General features: G+C 42.3%; 1 protein-coding gene across 1 annotated transcript; it reads left to right on the forward strand.

The window, feature by feature from the left end:
• Positions 1 to 790: 790 nt before the first annotated feature.
• On the forward strand, positions 791 to 19585 carry BATF3 (basic leucine zipper ATF-like transcription factor 3). The gene is made up of 3 exons (XM_063441442.1): positions 791 to 877; positions 16629 to 16733; positions 19393 to 19585. Exons 1-3 carry the CDS (start codon positions 791 to 793, stop codon positions 19579 to 19581), a joined length of 381 nt encoding a protein of 126 aa, XP_063297512.1. The 3' UTR covers positions 19582 to 19585.
• The last annotated feature ends 3557 nt before the right edge of the window (positions 19586 to 23142 follow it).

Here is a 23142-nt window from a genome sequence, read left to right on the forward strand (position 1 = left end):
ACCAGCACGTCCAGCCCAAGGTGTCTAGCCCATGATCGTACGCTCCACGCCCCCAGGACGATATAGGGGTGCACCCAAGGTTGGACCTCCTTCTTAGCTTTCATTTCAGCACAGCGTGGCTATAGCTTGGGTACAAAATTACACCTCTCCATCCAATATCAGTTGCAGAGCACCTGAGACATCAGCTACATTCCAGATCGGACTGTGAACGTTCTAAAGGTTGAGGGAACGTTCTAACTGAAGAACCAACGTTCCATTTATTGACACTATATCTGTAGAATCCATCAGTTCCAGAGCTCCTGAACCCTGACATCTGCTTCATTCCAGATCGGACTGTGAACGTTCTAAAGGTTGAGGGAACGTTCTAACTGAAGAACCAACGTTCCATTTATTGACACTATATCTGTAGAATCCATCAGTTCCAGAGCTCCTGAACCCTGACATCTGCTTCATTCCATCTCGGACTGCGAACGTTCTAAAGGTTGAGAGAACGTTCTAACTGAAGAACCAACGTTCCATTTATTGACACTATATCTGTAGAATCCATCAGTTCCAGAGCTCCTGAGCCCTGACATCTGCTTCATTCCATCTCGGACTGTGAACGTTCTAAAGGTTGAGAGAACGTTCTAACTGAAGAACGAACGTTTCATCCCTTTGACACTATACCTGGAGAATCCATCCTATCCTATCACACGGGTGTTCGATTTATCTGCTCCCATCCGCTGCTGCTGCTGTCCAATCGGCTTTCCTCATGTGGCTTCCTTGCTACTGAGGTCCATAGTTAGACATCATGTCAGAAAAGTCACCTTCAGCCTCTGGCTCCTTACACAGGAGTGCACACAATACCTCAGGGTCAGAGGCTGATGTCCTATCACAGGTACAGTGTCATTTTTTTTTTACCATCTTGTTTCATAATATTTGCACCAAAATTTACTACAATTTAGTATATGCTAATATCAACATACCTGTCATCAATTCACAACCATTAGATAACTGACTGGGTTTGCAATTATTTGGTTCTTATAATGCCATCATGGGACATATAGCCATTTTTTTTTTATATAGTGTAGTTCACTGTGATGCCCTTACCAAATTTTCAGACTCACCTGGTCTCATATAAGCATATGCACTGTAGAAGAGACAGCCTTTATACTTCATTACTCATTATTAAAACATGTTTTTTTAAGATAGTATTGTGATTGAGGTTGAGTTAATTAAACATCTATCACATTTAGTAATCTGAAACATTCTAAACATAGTAAATGTGTATTAAATACCATTATTTTAAATCATCCTACTCACATACCCAAAACTGATAGTTGTATAACTTGTGTATATATACAGAGGCGGCTCTAGACTTTATGAGGCCTTAGGCGAAACACAAACATGAGGCCCCACTAACAAAAAAGTGTCACATATACACATTGATGCACTGTCTACCTGTGTATGTGCCTGAGAGTGTGTCTGACAGAGAGTATCCTTGTGTGTGCGAATGTATGTCTCTGTGAGCATGTTTGCGTTTTTGTCTGAGACCCTATGTGTATGGGGTAGCTGATGTGAGAGGGAGCGGGGGGTGTGATGGTGAGAGGGAGCGGGGGGTGTGATGGTGAGAGGGAGCGGGGGGTGTGATGGTGAGAGGGAGCGGGGGGTGTGATGGTGAGAGGGAGCGGGGAGTGTGATGGTGAGAGGGAGCGGGGGGTGTGATGGTGAGAGGGAGCGGGGGGTGTGATGGTGAGAGGGAGCGGGGGGTGATGGTGAAAGGGAGCAGGGGGGTGATGGTAATGTGAGAGGGAGCGGGGGGTGATGGTAATGTGAGAGGGAGTAATGTGAGAGTGAGAGGGGGTAATGCGAGAGTGAGAGGGGGTAATGCGAGAGTGAGAGGGGGTAATGCGAGAGTGAGAGGGGTAATGCGAGAGTGAGAGGGGTAATGCGAGAGTGAGAGGGGTAATGCGAGAGTGAGAGGGGGTAATGCGAGAGTGAGAGGGGGTAATGCGAGAGTGAGAGGGGGTAATGCGAGAGTGAGAGGGGGTAATGCGAGAGTGAGAGGGGGTAATGCGAGGGGGGGGCTAATGTGAGAGTGGGGGGGCTAATGTGAGAGTGGGGGGGCTAATGTGAGAGTGGGGGGCTAATGTGAGAGTGGGGGGCTAATGTGAGAGTGGGGGGGCTAATGTGAGAGTGGGGGGGCTAATGTGAGAGTGGGGGGGCTAATGTGAGAGTGGGGGGGCTAATGTGAGAGTGGGGGGGCTAATGTGAGAGTGGGGGGCTAATGTGAGAGTGGGGGGCTAATGTGAGAGTGGGGGGGTAATGTGAGAGTGGGGGGGGTAATGTGAGAGTGGGGGGGTAATGTGAGAGTGGGGGGGGTAATGTGAGAGTGGGGGGGTAATGTGAGAGTGGGGGGTAATGTGAGTGGGGGAGGCTGAGGGTGGTGACGGAGGGTTATGCTGAGGGTGGTGATGATGAGGGTGGTGGGGGGTAATGCTGAGGGTGGTGAGGGGCGATGCTGAGGGTGGTGAGGGGCGATGCTGAGGGTGGTGAGGGGCGATGCTGAGGGTGGTGATGCTGAGGGTGGTGGGGGGTGGGGGTGGGGGTGAGGGGGGTGATGTTGAGGGTGGTGGTGGGTGGTGAAGCTGAGGGTGGTGAGGGGTGATGCTGAGGGTGGTGGGAGGTGAGGCTGAGGGTGGCGGGGGTTTATGGGGATGGTGAGGCTGAGGGTGGTGGGGGTGAGGGTGAAGGGGTAATGGTGAGGGTGGTGGGGGTGAGGCTGAGGGTGGGGAGGGGTGATGGTGGTGGGGTGAAGCTGAGGGTGGTGGGGGGTGATGGTGGTGAGGCTGGTGATGGTGGGTGATGGTGGTGGGGGGTGAGGCTGAGGGTGGTGGGGGGTGATGGTGAGGGTGGTGGGGGGTGATGGTGAGGGTGGGGAGGGGTGATGGTGGTGGGGGTGAGGCTGAGGAGGGGTGATGGTGGTGGGGGTGAGGCTGAGGGTGGTGGGGGTGATGGGGGTGGGGGTGAATCTGAGGGTGATGGTGGTGGGGAGTGAGGCTGAGGGTGGTGGGGGGTGATGGTGGTGGTGGGTGGTGAGGCTGAGGATGGTGGGGGGTGATGGTGGTGGGGGGTGGTGAGGCTGAGGATGGTGGGGGGTGATGGTGGTGGGGGGTGAAGCTGAGGGTGGTGGGGGGTGATGGTGGTGGTGGGAGTGAGGCTGAGGGTGGTTGGGGGTGATGGTGGTGGGTGGTGAGGCTGAGGGTGGTTGGGGGTGATGGTGGGGGGTGAGGCTGAGGGTGGTGGGGGTGATGGTGGTGGGGGGTGAAGCTGAGGGTGGTGGGGGTGATGGTGGTGGTGGGGGGTGAGGCTGAGGGTGGTGGGGGTGATGGTGGGGAGGGGTGGTGGGGGTGAGGCTGAGGGTGGTGGGGGTGATGGTGGTGGTGGGGGGTGAAGCTGAGGGTGGTGGGGGTGATGGTGAGGGTGGGGAGGGGTGGTGGGGGTGAGGCTGAGGGTGGTGGGGGTGATGGTGGTAGTGGGGGTGAGGCTGAGGGTGGTGGGGTGAGGCTGAGGGTGGTGGGGGTGAGCCTGAGGGGGGGTGGGGGGTGATGGGGAGGGAGAGCCTACCTTTCCCTGGTGGTCCAGTGGGCTCCCTGGTGGTCCGGTGGCCACTGCTCACGGTCTGCAGCTCCTCAGAGCTGCAGACTGTGTAATCTTGCGAGATTTCAGAGCGTTGCCGTGGTAACCCGCGGCAACGCTCTGATTGGCCAATTCTCGCGAGTCACATGGTCTGCAGCTCTGCACACTGCGGAGCTGCAGACCAGTGTCTGCGGTGGCTGGCCGGGCAGCCAGGAGGGGCCTCGCACCCGGCGGCATACCGGGCAAGCCGCCGGGCCCCCTCCTGGTGTCAGGTCCTCGGTCACTGACCGAGGACCTGACACACTCTGCCCACAGGCGGTTTAGGCGGCCGCGAGACCCCAGCCAGCGCGAGGCCTTAGGCGGCCGCCTAAACCGCCTAATTAGAGAGCCGCCTCTGTATATATATATCCCACACATCCTGCACATTATGTTTTCTTTGGTTTAATTACAACGACTGCTAATGTATATAGTTAATAGCAAGCCTGACTTGCATTTATTTTAATTTCAGTGCAGTTACTAAAGTGAGAATTCCAAGTAAATTTCACATCCAGGGTCAAAATAGTCAAACTAGAGTCATACTCTGTCAGGTATACTTCCTGTTTGGTCACCTTGGCCTTAAATTATAAATTCACTTTGAATTCTACTTTTAGTGATTTACCCCTGGTAGAACTGTCATTGCATACAATATAGACTGCTATTTAGCTATCGGTTTACGCTAACAACCCTGTCTGGGGCAATCTGTGGAATGAAAACCAAAGAAAAGAGCTTACTTGCGCACTATTGCAAATCTCCATGCACATTTAACCCCTTAAGGACACATGACATGTGTGACATGTCCTGATTTTCTTTTATTCCAGAAGTTTGGTCCTTAAGGGGTTAAAAAAAAACCTGGAGGTTTTTAGTGTCTCTATTGGCCACTTAAGTGTAAGTTCACCTGCCACGTTAAGGTAAACCTCTAAGGTGAGCCCTACACTAACAATTCACCGTGCTTCTTTCAGCTTCAGGTAAACCAGCTCTGAGACAGATAGGGGTATTTTTCTACACCCCTACACCCTTATTAACCCTTAATAGGGAATTAATGGGGTATGCGGTAGCATTGTAACATGGCTGTGTAATACAAAAGCAAATACAAATACACAAAAATAAGTCCTGCGCTCAGACTCCTACTACTCCTGGGCAGCAGCAACAACTATAGTACACATCAGCCTCAATACATACAATAAAAAACAAACCAAATAGTTACTTGTGCACTATCTGAAATTTCTGAGATCATCGTTTTTGGTGATCTCAGTCAAAGAGGAGGAGCTACACAGCGTAGACCAGCGATGTGAGGGAGAAACGTTAAGTAAAACTACCTTTTTAACGCTGGTAGCTGGGGCACGGTCACCTAAACGGTGAGTTGGTCTCTACAGTGTTAGGAATACACATTTTGCATTCCTAACACTATAGTGTTCCTTGAAATGATTTAAAAAAAATCTTTATGACATTCGGGAAACTTAACTTGAAATCCAATTTTGGAAATTAATACCTAGGATTTCTTGGGTCTACTTGGGATTGTATTTTAGTGCAAATTATCCTAGCTTTTCTCCACAAATGTGGCCAATTAGAAGTTTGCAATAAATCCGCTTTGTTGCTTTAGATCAGAGGTAGGAATCTTTCGCTACTACAGATTTTATGGATTTCATCTCCCAGTTTTGGGTCTAGAACCAACAATCAGGATCCACTGATCAAGGGATTAAACAACTTTCCCTAAGAGGCCATTGTGTGTAGTTACAGGCACCGAGATTATTTTAAAAATTATTTTTTTATGAAGTACGAGTAAAAAGCGCATTCAGGGGCATTGGATATGCGGATATATGTGTACATTTTTTTGTGTGTTTATTTTGCTTTCCTGCAATGTGACAGCCGACCATGCTTTTCTGTATCCTTAAAAAAACCACACGCATAAATGTCACATCCTTTGACATGTGTGTTGTGCGGAACCTGTGTAAACCAGCGTGTGGATTTCCTGAGTTTAAAACGCTTGTTGAACTTAATGTTTTGACAAACTAGGCAAAAAAAAAATAAGACTATCTACATTTTTAGATGTGGTCTTATATACCACACACACAGTAACAGATCAAGCCCGGCTTTTATTCTCTAGAGTAGGAATGGCAAAATATTAAACGTCAACTTTTACAGAATTACACCTTCCTTAATGCACTGCCAGCCTTGAGTATGTCACAGCATTCTTGATTTGTTGTGCTACAATAGTTGATGTTCTATATTTGTCCCTCTCTGGACTACTGTCTAAATTTACTGTCTAAATTTTCTAATGTTTTTTGTTTGTTTTTTTTAGTATTTTTTTTTTATCTGTGCGGCTGCAACCCCCATTTTTTGGTGGTAAGCTTAATTTTTTAAATAAAAAAAAAAAAAAACACCAAAAGTTAAAAGGGATCACTCACACCGATCTGTGGATGTTTTAAGAAATCATCTTCTTGTTTAGGAGTGCATATTCCCCAAATGTCAGCACACAAAATTTAAAATGCACCTGCATTTAGATATAATACATGCACTGTTGCCTGTGGAAAACCACGCATCTTTTTAGCAAGCCGTAATACAACCGATACGTAATGCCTACAAAGAGACATCAGTCCGAAGACTTGGTTACTTCCTGGTACCTAAAAATTAAGTGAACAGTAGCTCTAAATTTATAGGTTTTTATTGAAAGTATTTATTAACATGGCGATCTAAGACTTGTAGCATCGTGTGTTGCTTTTTATACTTTATATTTAGTGGAAGTTCCTTCTTCCCTTCTCTTACTCATTTATTACAACAGATATTTCCAAAATTGCTCCAACTACTCCCTTCCTAAAATACAGAACTGGAAAATCAACATTTCAAGCACTTGCATAGCGAGTATTCACTACGTCTGAGAGGCTCCATTCACATCTCTCCATGAATGAAGCTTTTATAAGTCGTTAACTTGTCATAATTTCCATTTGATGGAACTATGACTGGGCTTCAAACTGCATATCCCATAAACCTGTGAAGATTAGAGGTTCGTGGGATTGTTTGTAAAGGTAAGCTGTGGTTTCAAAATGAATGTTCTTCGTAGAATACCCAAGGTTGGAGTTGAAAGGGTTCATATAGTGGAAAACCTCTGACTATAACTGACAGCAACACATTTCCAGTGTAAATCCCCTGCTCTTCTTAAGAAACTCAACTGTCAAGAGTTGTTTTTCACAGTTCATGTCTACATTGTGATGTAGCAAGGACCGGTTAGAGTGGTGCGAGATGTCCTCTCGGAACCTGTTACTGAATAGGTCCGACTGCTATTCCTACTTTCTACAGAAACCATTGCAGTCTCGGGTATTCCTCCATGAATCTAAAGCTTCCAACTCCTGTTTATTGCACTGATTTTTCTTTATGTTTTGCATGAACAATAAGTGTATCAGGCAGATATGTGGTGTATAGAGAATTTCGGTTTAACTGGAAGCTTGCCAATAGCCATATATTAGATTACTATGCAACTATGTAACATACGTTGAAAAAAGACCCCAGAACAACCAGGTAAAAAAAAACCTGTTGTTGTTCTTCCAAAGGAAGTCAAAATGCATATATGTTTATTTCTCACACAAAGAAATCTTAAATAAGTCCATCCCACCCAATTATATTGGGTCTGCTGGAGCAGTCAGAATTTGGATATTTTGCTTTGTTTTCCATTTTTGGTTTCCAGGTGTTCCACCTGTGGGGACATCAGGGACATTTCTCCAAGTTTCTCAGTGCCTAACCCCAGTCACTAGCCATACTTGTTGAGGGGTGCAGTGTGTGTGAAGGGTGCCGTGTGTGTGTGTGTGTGTGTGTGTGAGTGGTGCAGTGTGTGTGTGTGTGTGTGTGTGTGAGGGGGCAGTGTGTGTGAGGGGGCAGTGTGTGTGAGGGGGCAGTGTGTGTGAGGGATGCAGTGTGTTTGTGAGGGGTGCCGTGTGTGTGAGGGCTGCAGTGTGTGTGAGGGCTGCAGTGTGTGTGAGGGGGCAGTGTGTGTGAGGGGGCAGTGTGTGTGAGGGGGCAGTGTGTGTGAGGGGCAGTGTGTGTGAGGGGGCAGTGTGTGTGAGGGGGCAGTGTGTGTGAGGGATGCAGTGTGTTTGTGAGGGGTGCCGTGTGTGTGAGGGGTGCCGTGTGTGTGAGGGCTGCAGTGTGTGTGTGTGTGAGGGCTGCAGTGTGTGTGCGAGAGGGGTGCAGTGTGTGAGAGGGATGCAGTGTGTGAGAGGGGTGCAGTGTGTGTGAGGATTGCATATAGTCTATAGTGTGTGTGTATGTCGGTGATAAGGGTCCAAATGTATATATATTTTATTATTTTTATTTAAAAAGAGAAAAAAAAAATGTATGTCCCTCCCACGCCCACCCTTATAACCTTTTGACAAGCAGGGTGGACAATGAACTGCCTGGTGGTCCGGTGGTTAGTAGTGAACTTTAGCCCGCAGCTCTTCTGGCTGCAGGCTGACTCTTGTCCTCTCGTGAGCTGAGCGCTGTGTTGAAGCGCTGCCATGGGTAATTAATGGCTTACTTACAAATCTGAGAAGGTTTTTTATTTCGTTATTAGCAAATGGAGACAATGTAGTTGTTGGTTTGGAGTACAATTGCTTTTCTAAAAATTGCTTCCATCTAAAGTTAACTTATTAAAGAATCTTATAAAGATATTTACTAAAGGAAGAATTAAATCTAAGGCCAAGATAGCTCTCCTGCAGGGAAGTGCCTTTGGGCACTCGTTAACTCCCCACCAGCCTGAGAAGGCAGACAGCGAGGCTGACTCTGCATGGGCCGGCAGGGAGATGAAAGGATTTTCCCTGTCGACTTTGTTACATGGGTGTTGCAGTGGGGCTCCTATGCTTGTGGCCAGCATGCCCATGCATATAGACAGCCCTGGACAGACTATTTATGGGCTAAAATGTGCAATACCGTTGTCAATTCCTGTGAATTCCCTGTTTAGTAAAGAAGGATCAATAAATGTAAGCAACTCCTTAATGATCTCTTTGGACAATGTCTCTTTGTTTGTGATAATGTCTTCAGTTGTAACTTCAATTTTAAAGAACTGTGGTCCCAAACTTTGGTACTGAATTTAGGGTCACCTTACCTAGTCTGGAATAATAAACCACAGATTGCCAGTAAAGCATAATGGATTGGTAAACCACACATCTACATTTCACTGTAAAAATGCTATAATTCAGGAAATAAGGATGAGAAAGATAAAAATATTTCGGAGAATTTCTCTGGCAAATTACTCTAGCAACTTAAGTTAGATCTTAAGATAAGTCTGTAAAGGGGCAGCCCCACATCATGAAAAAATGAAAATTACGCATATGTGATTTTGCCTTTGACACATGTTGTAGTCTCCCCTCTTAAAGGGGACAGTACATTTCCGCATTCGTAAGTTCATAGATTCTAACATGCAACTCAAAAAAATGTGCAAGACCTGTTTAGGTTTAGACAATTTCTAATGGTTTTATTTTTTCCAAAGCGCATTAGTTGCCACAAGTCGCTGCACTGACCATGCTCTACCCATCTGTGCAACCAACTATGAGGACTTGAAGAGCATGCAAACTTTTAATATAATTTTTGCATACATTCTCAGGAATTCCACTATACAAAGGGATTGCCTCTGAGATTTTAGCCAGTTCCTGGTGTTAGCATTGGTCAGAGGAACAGGATAAATGAACATAAATTGTAGTCAGGCACTCAAGGATCAATTCAGCAGGTTTATGGGAACAAAGTGCAACGTTTAGATCCCACAAGGGATCTTTCTCAAGCTTGCTATCACAGGAGGGGTAGCCAACCCCAGGTCTGGTTGCACCAGGATTGTAATGTGTGCGGGATTCCTCTTGTTTTTTTTGTTTATACACTCTAGGAACAGGATAAAGACAGAAGAGACACATTATGGGGATAGTCCCTCTTTGACGTGCAAGCCCATTTAGAATGCATTCTGGAGAAAATATGCAAAAGCACACATTAAGACTTCTCAGCCAATCCCGGTCCTATAAATGATTAGCTATGCAGTTCTGTTATACCGTAATATCCAGATACATTTTGTAGCAGTATTCCACAAATCTGTTGCGCAGCAGACATTTATAGAATATTTTGAAGAGCCATTATGATCCCTACTGCAGCATTCAACCCACTGCCTGCTTCTCATGCATGAAAATAGGAGAAAGAAACGCATTTGAGTGAGTGAGTGAGTGAGTGAGTGAGTGAGTAAGTGAGTAAGTGAAGGCAAGTTGAAGGAGCTTCTTATTCTGATGTTCATGAATGAGGGTTGGTTGTGCACATGCATGTTCTGCTGCACACTTTCCCCCAGAAAACCAGTGAGAGGGGAATCAAACAGAAACCTTGTCCTTTGACCAGCTTCCGTACTGGTCCCACAAAAAGTCACCAGAAAACAGATTATTAAAAAAAACACCACTAAACAAGCTCATAGAACCTGCATCAAGGTTTTTAATTTTTCTTTTTCTCTATTTCTTTCCTATTGCCTTCCGGCTTTTTTAGTTATTTTTCAATGTCTGCACATTCTTGTAGCTGTCTGTAATTTCAGTACCTGAATCCCTTCTGTCTTAGTCCATCACACATCATGTACTATATGAGCTTTAGATGTGAACAGATGTACAACGCTGAGCGATGGTTGCATCCTAGAACTCTGCGCACAGGTTCTGGAACCAAGGAAGGATGGTTTCAATCAACTTGTTTTCATTTAACCTCTACTTACTATAGCAAGGCAAATTTTCGGTATGCCAGCCATTTGTTAGTGATGGTTCATCTCAATTCTTCATGGGAAGCCTCAACTTTAAAGGACCACTATAGGCACCCAGACCACTTCAGCTTAATTAGGTGGTCTGGGTGCCAGGTCCAGCTAGGATTAACCCTTTTTTCTATAAACATAGCAGTTTCAGAGAAACTGTTATGTTTATAAATGGGTTAATCCAGCCTCTAGCGGCTGTCTCATTGAAAGCCACTAGAGGCGCTTCTCACTGTGAAAATCACAGTGAGAAGACGCCAGCGTCCATAGGAAAGCATTGATAATGCTTTCCTATGGACTGGCTGAATGCGCGCGCGGCTCTTGCCGCGCATGCGCATTCAGCCGAAGAGGGGGAGAAGAGGGAGGAGAGGAGGAGGAGAACTCCCCGCCCGGCGCTGGAGAAAGAGGTAAGTTTAACCCCTTCCACCCCCCAGAGCCCGGCGGGAGGGGGACCCTGAGGGTGGGGGCACCTTCAGGGCACTATAGTGCCAGGAAAACGAGTATGTTTTCCTGGCACTATAGTGGTCCTTTAAGCGACCACTCTTAGTTTGATAATTTTTCACACTTCCCATAGTATTCACCTTCCTGGGGCTATTCATCTTAGAGGAAGCATCATGTCCTACTGTAATATAGTACCCTAATTTAATAAAATATTCTCCCATAACATATGTGTGAGAAAAAAAATTAATTTAAGGTTTACAAAGAAATTAGTGGAAAAAAAAGAACCCCAAAAACCAGTAATAAACCATTGTAACAAATTTTATGGAAATTATTCTAAAACGATTCTTGTAAAAGAGGTTACGTGTACACATAAGGGATGTGATGAGTTAACCAGTGACTTTCAGAATTTAGGCCAAAAAAGTCCAGTTACAAAAAAACAACAACTCAGAATTAGCGTGATTGTACATTTTTTTGCAGCTAGGTTACTTTGACCTACATTTTGTAGATTGGTTGTCTGTGTGTCACAACTCACTGCACATTCACTAAAATAGATTGAGCAAGGTATTATTTTATGTGTGTGTGTATGAATTGTCTGTATATTATAAAACACTGTTTGATAGAAACAAACTGATATAGAAGGTTTTAAGGTACTTGTTTGCAAGCTTACAATCTAAAGAGGGAGGGGGACATTCAGTGCAAAAACATGTACATTGCGCAAATTCATAGTGAATTTCAAGTTAAAGACCAAAGTAGCACAACTGGAAGTAGTTGATTTGGGAAAGATTTCTAGTTCTGCTACCTTGGCCTTAAGTTCCAATTCTTCCTTTAGTGAATATGTTCATAAGATTCTTTAACAAGTTAAAGGGACACTATAGTCACCTGAACGACTTCAGTTTAATGATGTTGTTCAGGTAAGAACTATAGCTGCCTGCAGCCTTTCTCATGTAAACACTGTATTTTCTGAAAAAATACAGTGTTTACATTGAAAGCTAGGAACACCTCCAGTTGCAGTCACTCAGAATGCCACCAGATGGACTTTGGAGTTGATGGAGGCATAATATGCCTTCATCCACTCAGATCTGCTGTCAGCAGCGCATAGGGCAGCACTGTGCACAGCATCCTGTGATTCAGTATCTCCTCCCTCTGCATGCAGACACTGAGCTTTCTTCATAGAGATTCATTGATTCAATTCATCTCTATGAGGAGATGCTGATTGGCTAGGGCTGTGTTTGAATCATGCTGGCTCTGCCCCTGATCTGCCTCCTTGTCAGTCTCAGCCAATCCTATGGGGAAGCACTGTGATTGGATCAGGCTACCACATGTCAGCAGACTGCTTGTTTTTCTGAGTCTAACAGCATGCAGATTTACAGCTTCAGGCTTGAATACAGTAAGATTGTAACTATATTTATGGAGGCATGAGGGGCCCAGGGGGGCTAGATGGTGGTGTTAACACTATAAGGTCAGGAATGCATGTTTGTGTTACTGACCCTATAGTGATCCTTTAACTTTAGATGGAAGCAATTGCACTCCAAATTAACAACTGCATTGTCTCCATTTGAAACTTAAATCAAAACCTTCTTAGATTTGTAAGTAAGCCATTGATTACTAATTGATTACCTTCCTTTGTGCAATGTTTGCATACTGTCCAAGTTGTCCCTATCTAGGAGGCACAGTCCCTATTTTGGGCCCATATCCCTCCGTCCTTCTTTTCTATTCTTTATAGGGTTGGTGTGTGCTGAGTGTATAACAGAGCTCTGCAGTAACATGTCTTTAAACTACAATAAATGTGTTTAGAAATCAGTCTGTGTAAATAAGATACATTGATCTTTTTCCAAATCACATTTTAGCTGCATAAATTGCTATTAGTGATTTACCTAACATTTCTCAGAACAGCCCCACTTCTGGCCACACTCACACTCACACTCCTTAAATTAAAGTGTCCCTTTTTTTCTATTTGCAATGTTGGAAGGTGTTTGCACCTGCACCTCCAACTCCCACTCACATAAGTACACGATGGCCTCCTGATTCTAAAGGAATGTCCTCCCTCATCTCATCATACTGTCACAGACCATTGAGCATATGTTTCTTTAGGAATGCTTAACATACCAAGTAGTATGTCACTTCCTCTTCTACCCATGTCTTTCCACATAACATGTTCTCACCTGTTGTCAAACGAGTTCACCGTCTTATTTTACATTTAACAATATATCATTTTTAAACTTGAGTTAGACACAGATTGCAGCCAAGAAATCTCTCTTTGCCTTTTGATACATTGCATTTTACCTGTTGTGAAATGATACTTCACTCCCACATATCTGCATTGGAAGATGTTTGTTACTGTCCGCCTAATGCAGTTTACACAATTTGTTTCTTTTTTATTTATTGCTTTTGGTTTCGTTACCCATTGTAGAGAAGTGAATAATTTCTTGGAATTCTGAAAATATTAATATTGTGGCGGGAAACAGAGAGAGCTAGCATTAATGTAATATAATAATCCAGATAGGGTTGCCATCTTTGTTAGAAAAAATACCGGCACACACATATATCATTATGCATGACATCACAGGTCATGACACCACCAGATGTTATGTAACATCACAAGGAGTGAGATAAGAGAGGGAAAAAACATTTGGAAGAGAAAATTCCCTAAATCACAAAATAACTGCTTACAATGTGTGTACTATTTCTGACTGTGCATGCAGCACTGTGTATGAGTAATAGTGTGCATGTATACTTTTTCTGCGCATGTGTGTGTGTATAGCAATGTGTTTCAGTGTGTGTATTGTGTGTATATGTCAATGTGTGCATGCTGTGCCTGAGTGTGTGTGGGAGTGTTTGTAATTGTATGTATACTGTGTATGAGAGTGTGACCGTGTTTGCGATTGTGTGTATACTGTGTCTGAGTGTGTCTATGGCAGTGTTTGTCATTGTCTGTATACTGTGTCTGAATGTGTGTGGCAGTGTTTGTCATTGTGTATATACTGTCACTGAGTGTGTGTCTAGCAGTGTTTGTCATTGTGCTGATATTGTGACTGAGTGTGTGTGGAAGTGATTGTCATTGTGTGTATACTGTGTTTGAGTGGGGTGTATGTTTGTCATTGTGTGTATACTGTAAGTGTGTGGCAGTGTTTGTCATTCTGTGTATACTGTGTCTGAGTTGGATGTGTTTGTCATTGAGTTTATATAGCAATGTGTGTACCTGCTATATTCAATAGAGGTGGATATTATGACTCTCCCAGGTTCCAGTCAGTCAAAAATTCTGGCCCTTTGCATTGATGGTATTTTTGCAATGCTAGCACCGGCCAGATAGCCTCACATAGTAGCCATGCCAGTACAATACCAGCCACATAGCAGTCCTAAATAAACAAGGGGTGGGGGAGCAGCTGAAGACAAGTCCATGATAGTAGTAAGATTTGACAAGAGGGGTGAAGGCTGTAGGCCATGTGAAGAGCAGAGCACTCACACGTGGGGGAGTTTAGCAAATAGGGAGAACAATTCAGGAGCAGGTTTGTTTATGAAAGCGGTTTGAAAGTTTAAATAGCATATTTTCTTATTATCAGGGTGAGGGCTAGTCATGGGTTTGCAGAGGAGTAGCTAGTAAAATAATATGTGTTTGACAAAGATAAGCCAGGCAGTGACACTTTCTATAGATTAGAGTTGAGGCAATAGTTTGCAGTACTCCGTTAGGGAAACTGATAAAGAGAAACGTAGATTAGCAGTGATCAATAGTGATGTGAAACTGCTGAATACAATCTGACTTTCACAGGGTAATTTTTGCGGTTTGTTTGTTAACCCCTTAAGGACACATGACATGTGTGACATGTCATGATTCCCTTTTATTCCAAAAGTTTGGTCCTTAAGGGGTTAAATAAGTCTGCAGTGCAATAAAAGTAAAATAGTAATATCACAGTTTTTTACTGATTTATTATTTTTCCTACAAGACAGCTTATTGGATTGTTGATGGCTTTTGTAAATTGCATAACTAGGGGGGGAAGCCATTGTATCAACCAGTCACATTCAAGCAGTGAGCCAAATCAGCACTTATTTTGTGCATGCCCACTGCACATCTGCCTTAGAGAAGTGCAACTCCAGTATGGAAGCAAGAGTATTAGTGGTACTGCCCATCTTAGAGCGGCCTGACCTCTTACCTGGGGTTTATCTTGGTGTCTGCTTCCAGTTAAGTGAGAGCAGGAAGCTCCTATTCCGGACATTCTGTTAGCTCTCCTTAGCCATTTCTAGTCCCCATAGTGCAGGGCTAGCTCACTGGCCTAGACTGCAGGGGTAGGCAACCTTCGGCACTCCAGATGTTGTCGACTACATTTCCTCTGATGCTGTGGCAGCATTACGGCTGGGGGACGTAGTCCACAATATCTGGAGTGCCGAAGGTTGCCTACCCCTGGACTAGAGTATCAGTTGATCGCCATCAGCCAGTGAGCTAAGCCCTGCACTGCCAGTCTTAGACCCCAGGTAAGAAATCAAACTTTTGGTTAGACTGCTTACAATGGGGAAGGAGAGGGTGTTACAGGGCATATCCGGCACCTTACAGCGCTCTGTAGTGGTTATGGTGATTGGAGTCTTCCTTTTGTTTAAGATGGATACTTAACAATATGTCAGATATAAGTGTTGCATTACAGCAAACTGTAACTTGATTTCTTTTTTGTTCTAATTCATGCTACAAACATTTGGAAATAGTTTTATTTACAGCCTTAAAACTTAGTCGCTACCAGGGACTAATCATAAGTAAACTCCACAAACAGTATACCATCACCGCACATCATTTTTTTGGGGGCACACAAAGACAATGGCTGAAGTATGTTAATCTTCTTTCCCCCCCCACCCCCTATTTTAGGCTATCCCCCTGCCCACAGAAAAATTTATTTTAGTGTTTGTAACCAATTGCAAATAAAATTATTCCCACATATACGCTTGTGGGGCACTGCCTATGGATCCTATGGACAAGCGATAGACATTAAAAATCCTAAAAAGATAATTTTAAAACAGATACAGGCTTTTGCATTACTGCTCATTACTAGTCTTGTAAATGGTTTAACAAATTTAAACCTATTTAGTTTAGAAAAACGTCGCCTGAGAGGGGATATGATAACATTATACAAATATATTCGAGGCCAATACAAACCATTGTGTGGAAATCTATTCACAAACCGGACTTTACATAGGACACGAGGTCATGCGTTTAGACTAGAAGAAAGAAGATTTCGTCTAAGGCAAAGGAAAGGTTTTTTTACTGTAAGAACAATCAGGATGTGGAATTCTCAGCCTGAAAAAGGGGTTTTATCAGAGTCCATACAGATGTTCAAACAGCTACTAGATGCATACTTGCAAAAACAGAATATTCAAGGAGATAATCTTTCAATGTAGGGTAATAACTGCTTGATCAAAGGATAAACCTGACTGCCATTCTGGGGTCAAGAAGGATTTTTTTTCCTAGCTTGTTGCATAATTGGAAGTGCTTGAAACTGGGTTTTTTTGCCTTCTTTTGGATCAACAGCAAAAAACATATGTGAGGAAGGCTGAACTTGATGGACCCAAGTCTATTTTCAGCTATGTAACTATGTACCTATGTAACTATGTAACTATGTAACAGAAACAAACACCCCAGTTTTTATCTAAAGCATCGACCTAGCTTCCATTTTTCAGACTACACGTATTTAACTTTGTTTGCATTATGTCAATCCAAGTAATCGATTGTACTGCTAATCTAAAATAGGCTTTGGCACCTTGTATAGCAGCTATCCCACATCGCATGAATTTCCTACGATCTCACAGGTATTCTCTTTTCCAGGGCTCAGATATAAGTGACAGAAGGGTACGGAGGAGGGAAAAAAACAGAGTTGCAGCTCAGAGAAGTCGCAAGAAACAGACGCAGAAAGCAGACAAACTACACGAGGTAATTGCATCTGCATGCGATTTTGTAAATACAACCAAACAGCCCATAGACAGAATTCTGTATAGAATACTATAAAGATCTATAATGCCAGAAAAACAACTTTGTTTTCCTGACACTTTGGTTTCCCTTTCAGCTGGAGGAATTAGATGAAGTGTTTGCCATGATCACATTTTTTTTTTGTTTTAACAATTTTAGAAAAAATGCTTACAAAGTGTTTTGTGTGATCAAACGGAATCCCAAATATAATCAGGTAGTGTAAAATGTCTGCAGCTCTACAGATTCCAGGTTTCTATTAACACCGATTGAAAAATGAATTTCAAGTCCACACTAAACTCATTTTACAGCCTGCCAACGATCACCTCTACAGTCGCATTATCACCAATTTTTTTTTAAATTCTTTATTTTGGTAGTGCATACGAACCATGTACAAGCAGGTATATGGTAGGTTGTACTGAAAAACATTTGTTGCAAGACATAGCAATAAAACATTGTATTAGAAAACAATTTGCACGTTCTTTTGTATATGAGAGTCTAGCTAATAAACTGTAAATTTTTATTTCAACATAAGCTTTTAGTGTCAGGCTAGTTCTGTCTCGTAATGTATTTGAGCGATACAAGCGAAACTTAGTGATGGAGTGACTCCCGTACCCTTGTGCAGCGTGACTGTGGGTATGTGGGCATATAGAGTAAAGGGCCAAGCTTTCCGATAGCGTGTTGTTGTGTGCATTATTCTATACAGGCGCAGCTTCCCCAAGTCGCCCTCCACTTGTTGCGGCTAATGGGTTAACTGCAGCTCTAAGTGCTAGGGGCATTATCACCAATTTTGATATTATAGCAAAAAGATGTACAGTTTTTCTTTATGGAAAACAGTTAATCGTGGAAATATGAAGAACTTACTGCTTAAAGGGTTAAGTATAAAACCAACTCTAGCTTAATAAAATGGTTTGGTGTATAGGTTGCGCCCCTGCAGTCTTACTGCTCAATTCTCTGAGTTTAGGACTTTTATTGAAACTCTAGCCACACTTTTCATAGCTGAGATTCACGCAGCCTCCCAACACACTTCTTGAAAAAGAGGAATAATTTTTCCACTTCCATTGTTGCACATTGTTGTGTATAATTTGACATCTAGAATTAGAATCTAATCAAGAATTATTTAGAATCTGTTGCTCTATTAATTGTCCGCTAAATCCTGGAGAAGTCTCTTGTGTGTGATTGAACCTCAATTAATAGAACAGGAGATACGAACTTCTAAAGTAAACACACTCAATGTTATTCATTAAAATGAGAATTGACTTCAAAGCGAATTTCAAAATTTAGGCCAAGCTAATCAAATTAAAAGCATTCTCCAAATCTGATCTGTTCTCAGTTTGGCTATTTTGGCCTTACATGTGCAATTCCCTTAGAAAATTTGTTGCACTTGTCACTTTAGTGAAGAACACTGATTGTACTGTAAAAAACGAAATCTGTTTCCATACACTTGCTAAGATTTCCTTCTGCGATCTTTATCTTGATCGTGTAGTGCAACGTCTGAACGGGTTACAACCCAGCGAGCATTGCCAGTGTAGGGCCTGCAGCATGAGTCTTTTTGTCATTGTTCCCGCCCCCTGATTAAATGTTTTCAAATGAATGAAACGTGAGAAGGCTTTGGTTTTGTGGAAGCCTGATGTCTGCCTGGGTCTAGAGACATAAACTATCTCTTCCACAAATCAAACCACAACAACTACGAGTTCTGCGACTTCTCACTGGCAGTGTGAGAATTTCTGACGAAAGTGAAACTGCAACAGTTCGTAGAAAGAATGATTCGCTACAAGCTGTTCACTCCCTGACTTCTGTGGCCCTTCCATTGCATCGGAAATTCTCCTGAATTCCTAGTAGCTGCTGTACAGCCTGTGAAAAATATACAGGGTTACTGAGAATCATGGGAGTTGTAGTTCAAGGACACCTGGGTAGTTCTAGCATAACACATGCCTCTTAATGAAATACTTTCTGTGATGTTCAGGTGCACTCATTGTGAAGTTAGCACTGGGACCTTGCTGAGCTGCCTATTTTTTGACCCACATTACTGACAAGCTGATTTGAGCATAGTCTTACATTTATTTCACTAAAGACTTCATTTAGGAACTGACTCTGTGAAGAATTGTAATGGGTTTCCTGCTGCACCTTCTACCGGTTCCTCCGCAGCTGAAGGCCGAGGAAGTGGTATTCAGTATCATCCACAAATAAGATGCGTAAATATTTCGGTCTCAATTTCGTGCGATGTAAAATGTGCTTTTGACAACAAAGAAAGTGAAGGGTTACATTTTTTTTTGCTATTTAACGTATTGCATTAACACTATGATACCAAAATGTCTGGAGCATTTTCTTTGCATCAGAATTTGTGGAGAAGGGCAAATGTCAGGACTAGACTAGAGTTAACAATAAGAAAAAAATCTATTTAATTTGTTTTCAGCTCAGGTATTTTTGAACTAAAATCTACAACCATTTTATCTGTTTTCCACAGTGCTTAATTTAGTTTGAATTGTATCTCTCGTTACTCTCAGCCAGCATTAGGTTGAAACGCTACTTATTAATTACTCCTGAGTTAATGCTTTATCGAGTACTGTAGACACTGGTAGTTCTTATCTTATTATTATTATTATTTATTTTTTTACATGAACAGGAATATGAAACTCTTGAACAGGAAAATTCTTCTCTAAAAAAAGAGATTGGGAAACTTACAGACGAACTGAAGCACTTGAGCCAAGTATTGAAAGACCACGAACAGATTTGTCCGTTCCTCCACTGCCCTGTGAACTATGTGACTGTGCCTAGAATTGCGGACGCTGTCGCTAGCTGCCTGCCTCGATGACCTGACTTTGTGAACAGGGCATTGCTTTCACTTGGCCGTCTTCTCAAGTCATTCCTTGGATGTTCCACGGTAAAGATTTTGCACCAGCGAGGAACATCTTCATGCAAACTTGTTTTTTGGTAGGTCAGAGCTTTCCTCGATGTTCTACGATGGCATTGTCACCAGCAATACTATGTATAAGCAGGAAAAACCACATAGAGGTCATCAAAGCCATAAATATTTGGCACAGCAGTCCACGAAGACTATTTAAGAAACCTTTTTCAATCAGGAATTTGACTTATCCAAAACTGTAGCTTGCTGTTCTATAAGTGCGATGTCCATATTGTTACACATGTATAGTTAGGTCGAGTCCTATTCATATTCAAGTGCACTGATTCTTTGTTTTTAGACAAATACGTAAATTAAATTCATTACCTTATATTAAAGACCCATTAATCAATTTTAATATCACTTTAGTTCTTCACTTATTAAGTAATATAAAATGTTTCAGATGCTTGTGAGGGCTCCATTGCCCTCAAGCAAGCGGTACTATTACAGTAATCCATCAACTGTGGGCAGCTGTCTGGGTTCTAATGAATATAACTCAAATTTTGGTATTGACTTAGGAAATTAGAATGACTTGTCTAGTTTCTAACATATTTTTTTCTTGTTTTTTTTTCGGCAACAAAGATGAACAATCTTGATCATCAAATCCAAAAAGTGTTGTGTTGCCAAGTTGTTACAAATATATTAGTATTTTGTTTGTTACTTTATTTAAATACCTTATAGGTTATATGTCTACTGATGAAACTAATTCTGGTCCTGCTTATAAGAATATGCAAGTCTTATAATATGATGGACAGCTGTTAGTTTATTTACCCCCCCAAAAAAGCAGTAAACAACAGTCATTTGACAACACAGATCTCTATGTAAACAATATATATAAAAATGTTATCATGTCTCAGTAGAGCCAGAATGCTGATCAAGCTGGGAAAACAGTATCATTTATATTTTAATAAGACATCAAATGAAAGGCTAAATATATGATTATTGACAGTAATCTTATGGCAAATGCAAACTAGCACCACTGTATGTGAATATTTAATGTATATGTTGTGGTTAAGTAATTTTATATTATAGCTACTGTCATTTCTCCGTATGAGTGTATTAAAGTGATAATCTAAGCACCAAAACAACTTCAGCTTAATCATGGCAAATCATATTCCCTGCAGTCTTACTTTTGTTTCTGTTCATGCCGCCCTAGCCATATGGACAGGAACAAAAGTGATTTAACTCCTCAATAGCAAAGAATTAGGCAGTGAGCCTGCAGGGTTATGATCTAAAATCACTTTTGTTTCTGTCCATGCAGCACAAGCCACACCTCCCGTGACTGTGACTCACACAAACTGCATTAAAAAAAAAATGGTTTCATTTTCAATTAGATTTTCACAGAATAGTATATTTACTTTAAAATTCCAGTCTCTTCTCTGTTAATTACACTTTACTCACACTGGAGGCTCCTGCAGGCTCAAGGTGGCTACTAACCGTGCATGAGATAAGAAATTAAAAATTATACACACAGCTTGCAATAATGACGTTTCAAGATTAGATCTCACTTTATAGGAAGTGTGTAGGGAGGCTGTGTAAGTCACAGGCAAGGAGGGTGTGGCCAGGGCTGCATAAACAAAGTTATTTAACTCTTAAATGGCAGACAACTAAGCACTGAGACTGCAGGGGCATGATCTGTTCACCAAAACCACTATATAGAGCTAAAGTTGTAATGATGCTTAAAGTGTCCCTTTAAAAAATTCTGAGCTGGAGCTAGATTGCTCCTGAGATGTTATTTAGCAGTAATTACCACCAGAGCTGACTAATGGGAACTTGTCTAACTTGGATCTGGTCATCGCATTTGAATGTATACTGCTGTATCCACAAATTAATTTCCCAACAGTGCAACAGCCATACCTCACCTATAGAAGTAGGACATGTTTGCAGTGTTCTGCTGTGAGAAACAACTCACGGTTTTATTTCCGTGAATGCAGCATCCAATGTGTAGCAGGGAGAAGTGTGTGCTTTTACATATACACCTGTCTCCACCACTTCCACCTACAGGAGGAAGTTGGCAGGCACTTACACCAGAAAACTGGCCTCTGATACTGGCTGAAGCTCCCTGCACAGCTATCTCTGTTCTACTTTGTCTTGTTCAAAGTGCTGCTGATCGCAGCCTCTCTACCTCTAAAATATTGCCAATAATGAGAGGCTAGTCTTAGGCATCACTGGGGAGGAAATTGCTGGGCTGTTGAAAGTCAGTGCTGGGCTGTTTTTACATTCTTTTCAGTAGTACGTTCCCTGCTCTGCCCATACTGTCAGTGTGTTTATGTAAATTGTTTTGAGTGATACTGTGTGTGTGTGTAATTGTATGATGCATTGTCTGTCTGTGTGTGTGTGTAAATCACACTGAAAGTATACGTGGATCTGTAAACTACATGGAGTGTGTGTTTCTGTAAAACAAATTGTGTCTGTAAACTACACTAGGGAATGTAGTCACTGTTAAAGTAAGATTGCAAAATGAGGCAGCGTCATTAGGTGTAATTGCATTTTCTAGCAATGTTGATGCTTGTTTCAGATTTCGTTTTATTTGGGATACGCACTGTTACACAAAACAGTGAACAGACTTATGCCACATTGTTTCAGAGCCTTGTGGAATGCATGCGTTTTAAACCAATGAATATATAAATTATAATATAATATTCTGTTTCAACTAAGGGTTCAACATCTGCAGGAAAATAGTATTCTGCAGTGAGAACTGGTTGCTACGCATTCATTATGTATTTTTGTAGACAACTTACTGTAACTGCTGTAACACCCCAAGCGACAAAACCACATAATGATAATAAGGTGTATTTGGTCCAAAGACCTTGTCCTTTTTGTCTGTCATTGTAAAATGTTGTAGTTTCTAAGAAATGGAATTGTTTTGCCTATACTACATCTCTCGCAGCGACTAGAGGGGCTTCCTCGTCTGAGGATCTTCGATATTCAAAGATCTTCATGTTCAGCGTCATCTCGCACAGAATGATGACGCTGGACACATTCAAAGCTTCTTGTAGATAAACATTGAATATAAAGTTTGTTTATGAAAGGCATCAGATTGGCAAAGTGCAGTGAATGTCGCACATGTGCCTTATGTCCCCCAGTACTTCTCTATGAGAAGCACTGGATTAAACAAAATCCACCATAACTGATACATCAGCAGAGGCAGATCAACTGCACAGAGGAGACAATCCTGGTGCTTGATTATAGGTAAGTTTTATTGGGATTTTTAACTATTATTTTTTACCGAAGTGGGCCCAGTTGTGTAAACATAACAAAAATCTATTTCATTTTGACATTAGAGGTTTTTTTTTATTTATGCAGGACTTCTTTAGAGGGCATGCATTTTATTCCTAGGTGTGTGCTAGAAGTACCTAGTGCAGGGGCAAATTGTCCTCCCTTCTCTGTGGCCTCTGTGGATGCTCTATGGCCTCTGTGGGTGCTTTTCTGTGACTTTCGGTTAGCTTTTTATCCTGACTGATTATACCTGAT

This window comes from Pelobates fuscus, chromosome 2 (assembly GCF_036172605.1).
Source record: "Pelobates fuscus isolate aPelFus1 chromosome 2, aPelFus1.pri, whole genome shotgun sequence".
Lineage (NCBI taxonomy): Eukaryota > Metazoa > Chordata > Amphibia > Anura > Pelobatidae > Pelobates > Pelobates fuscus.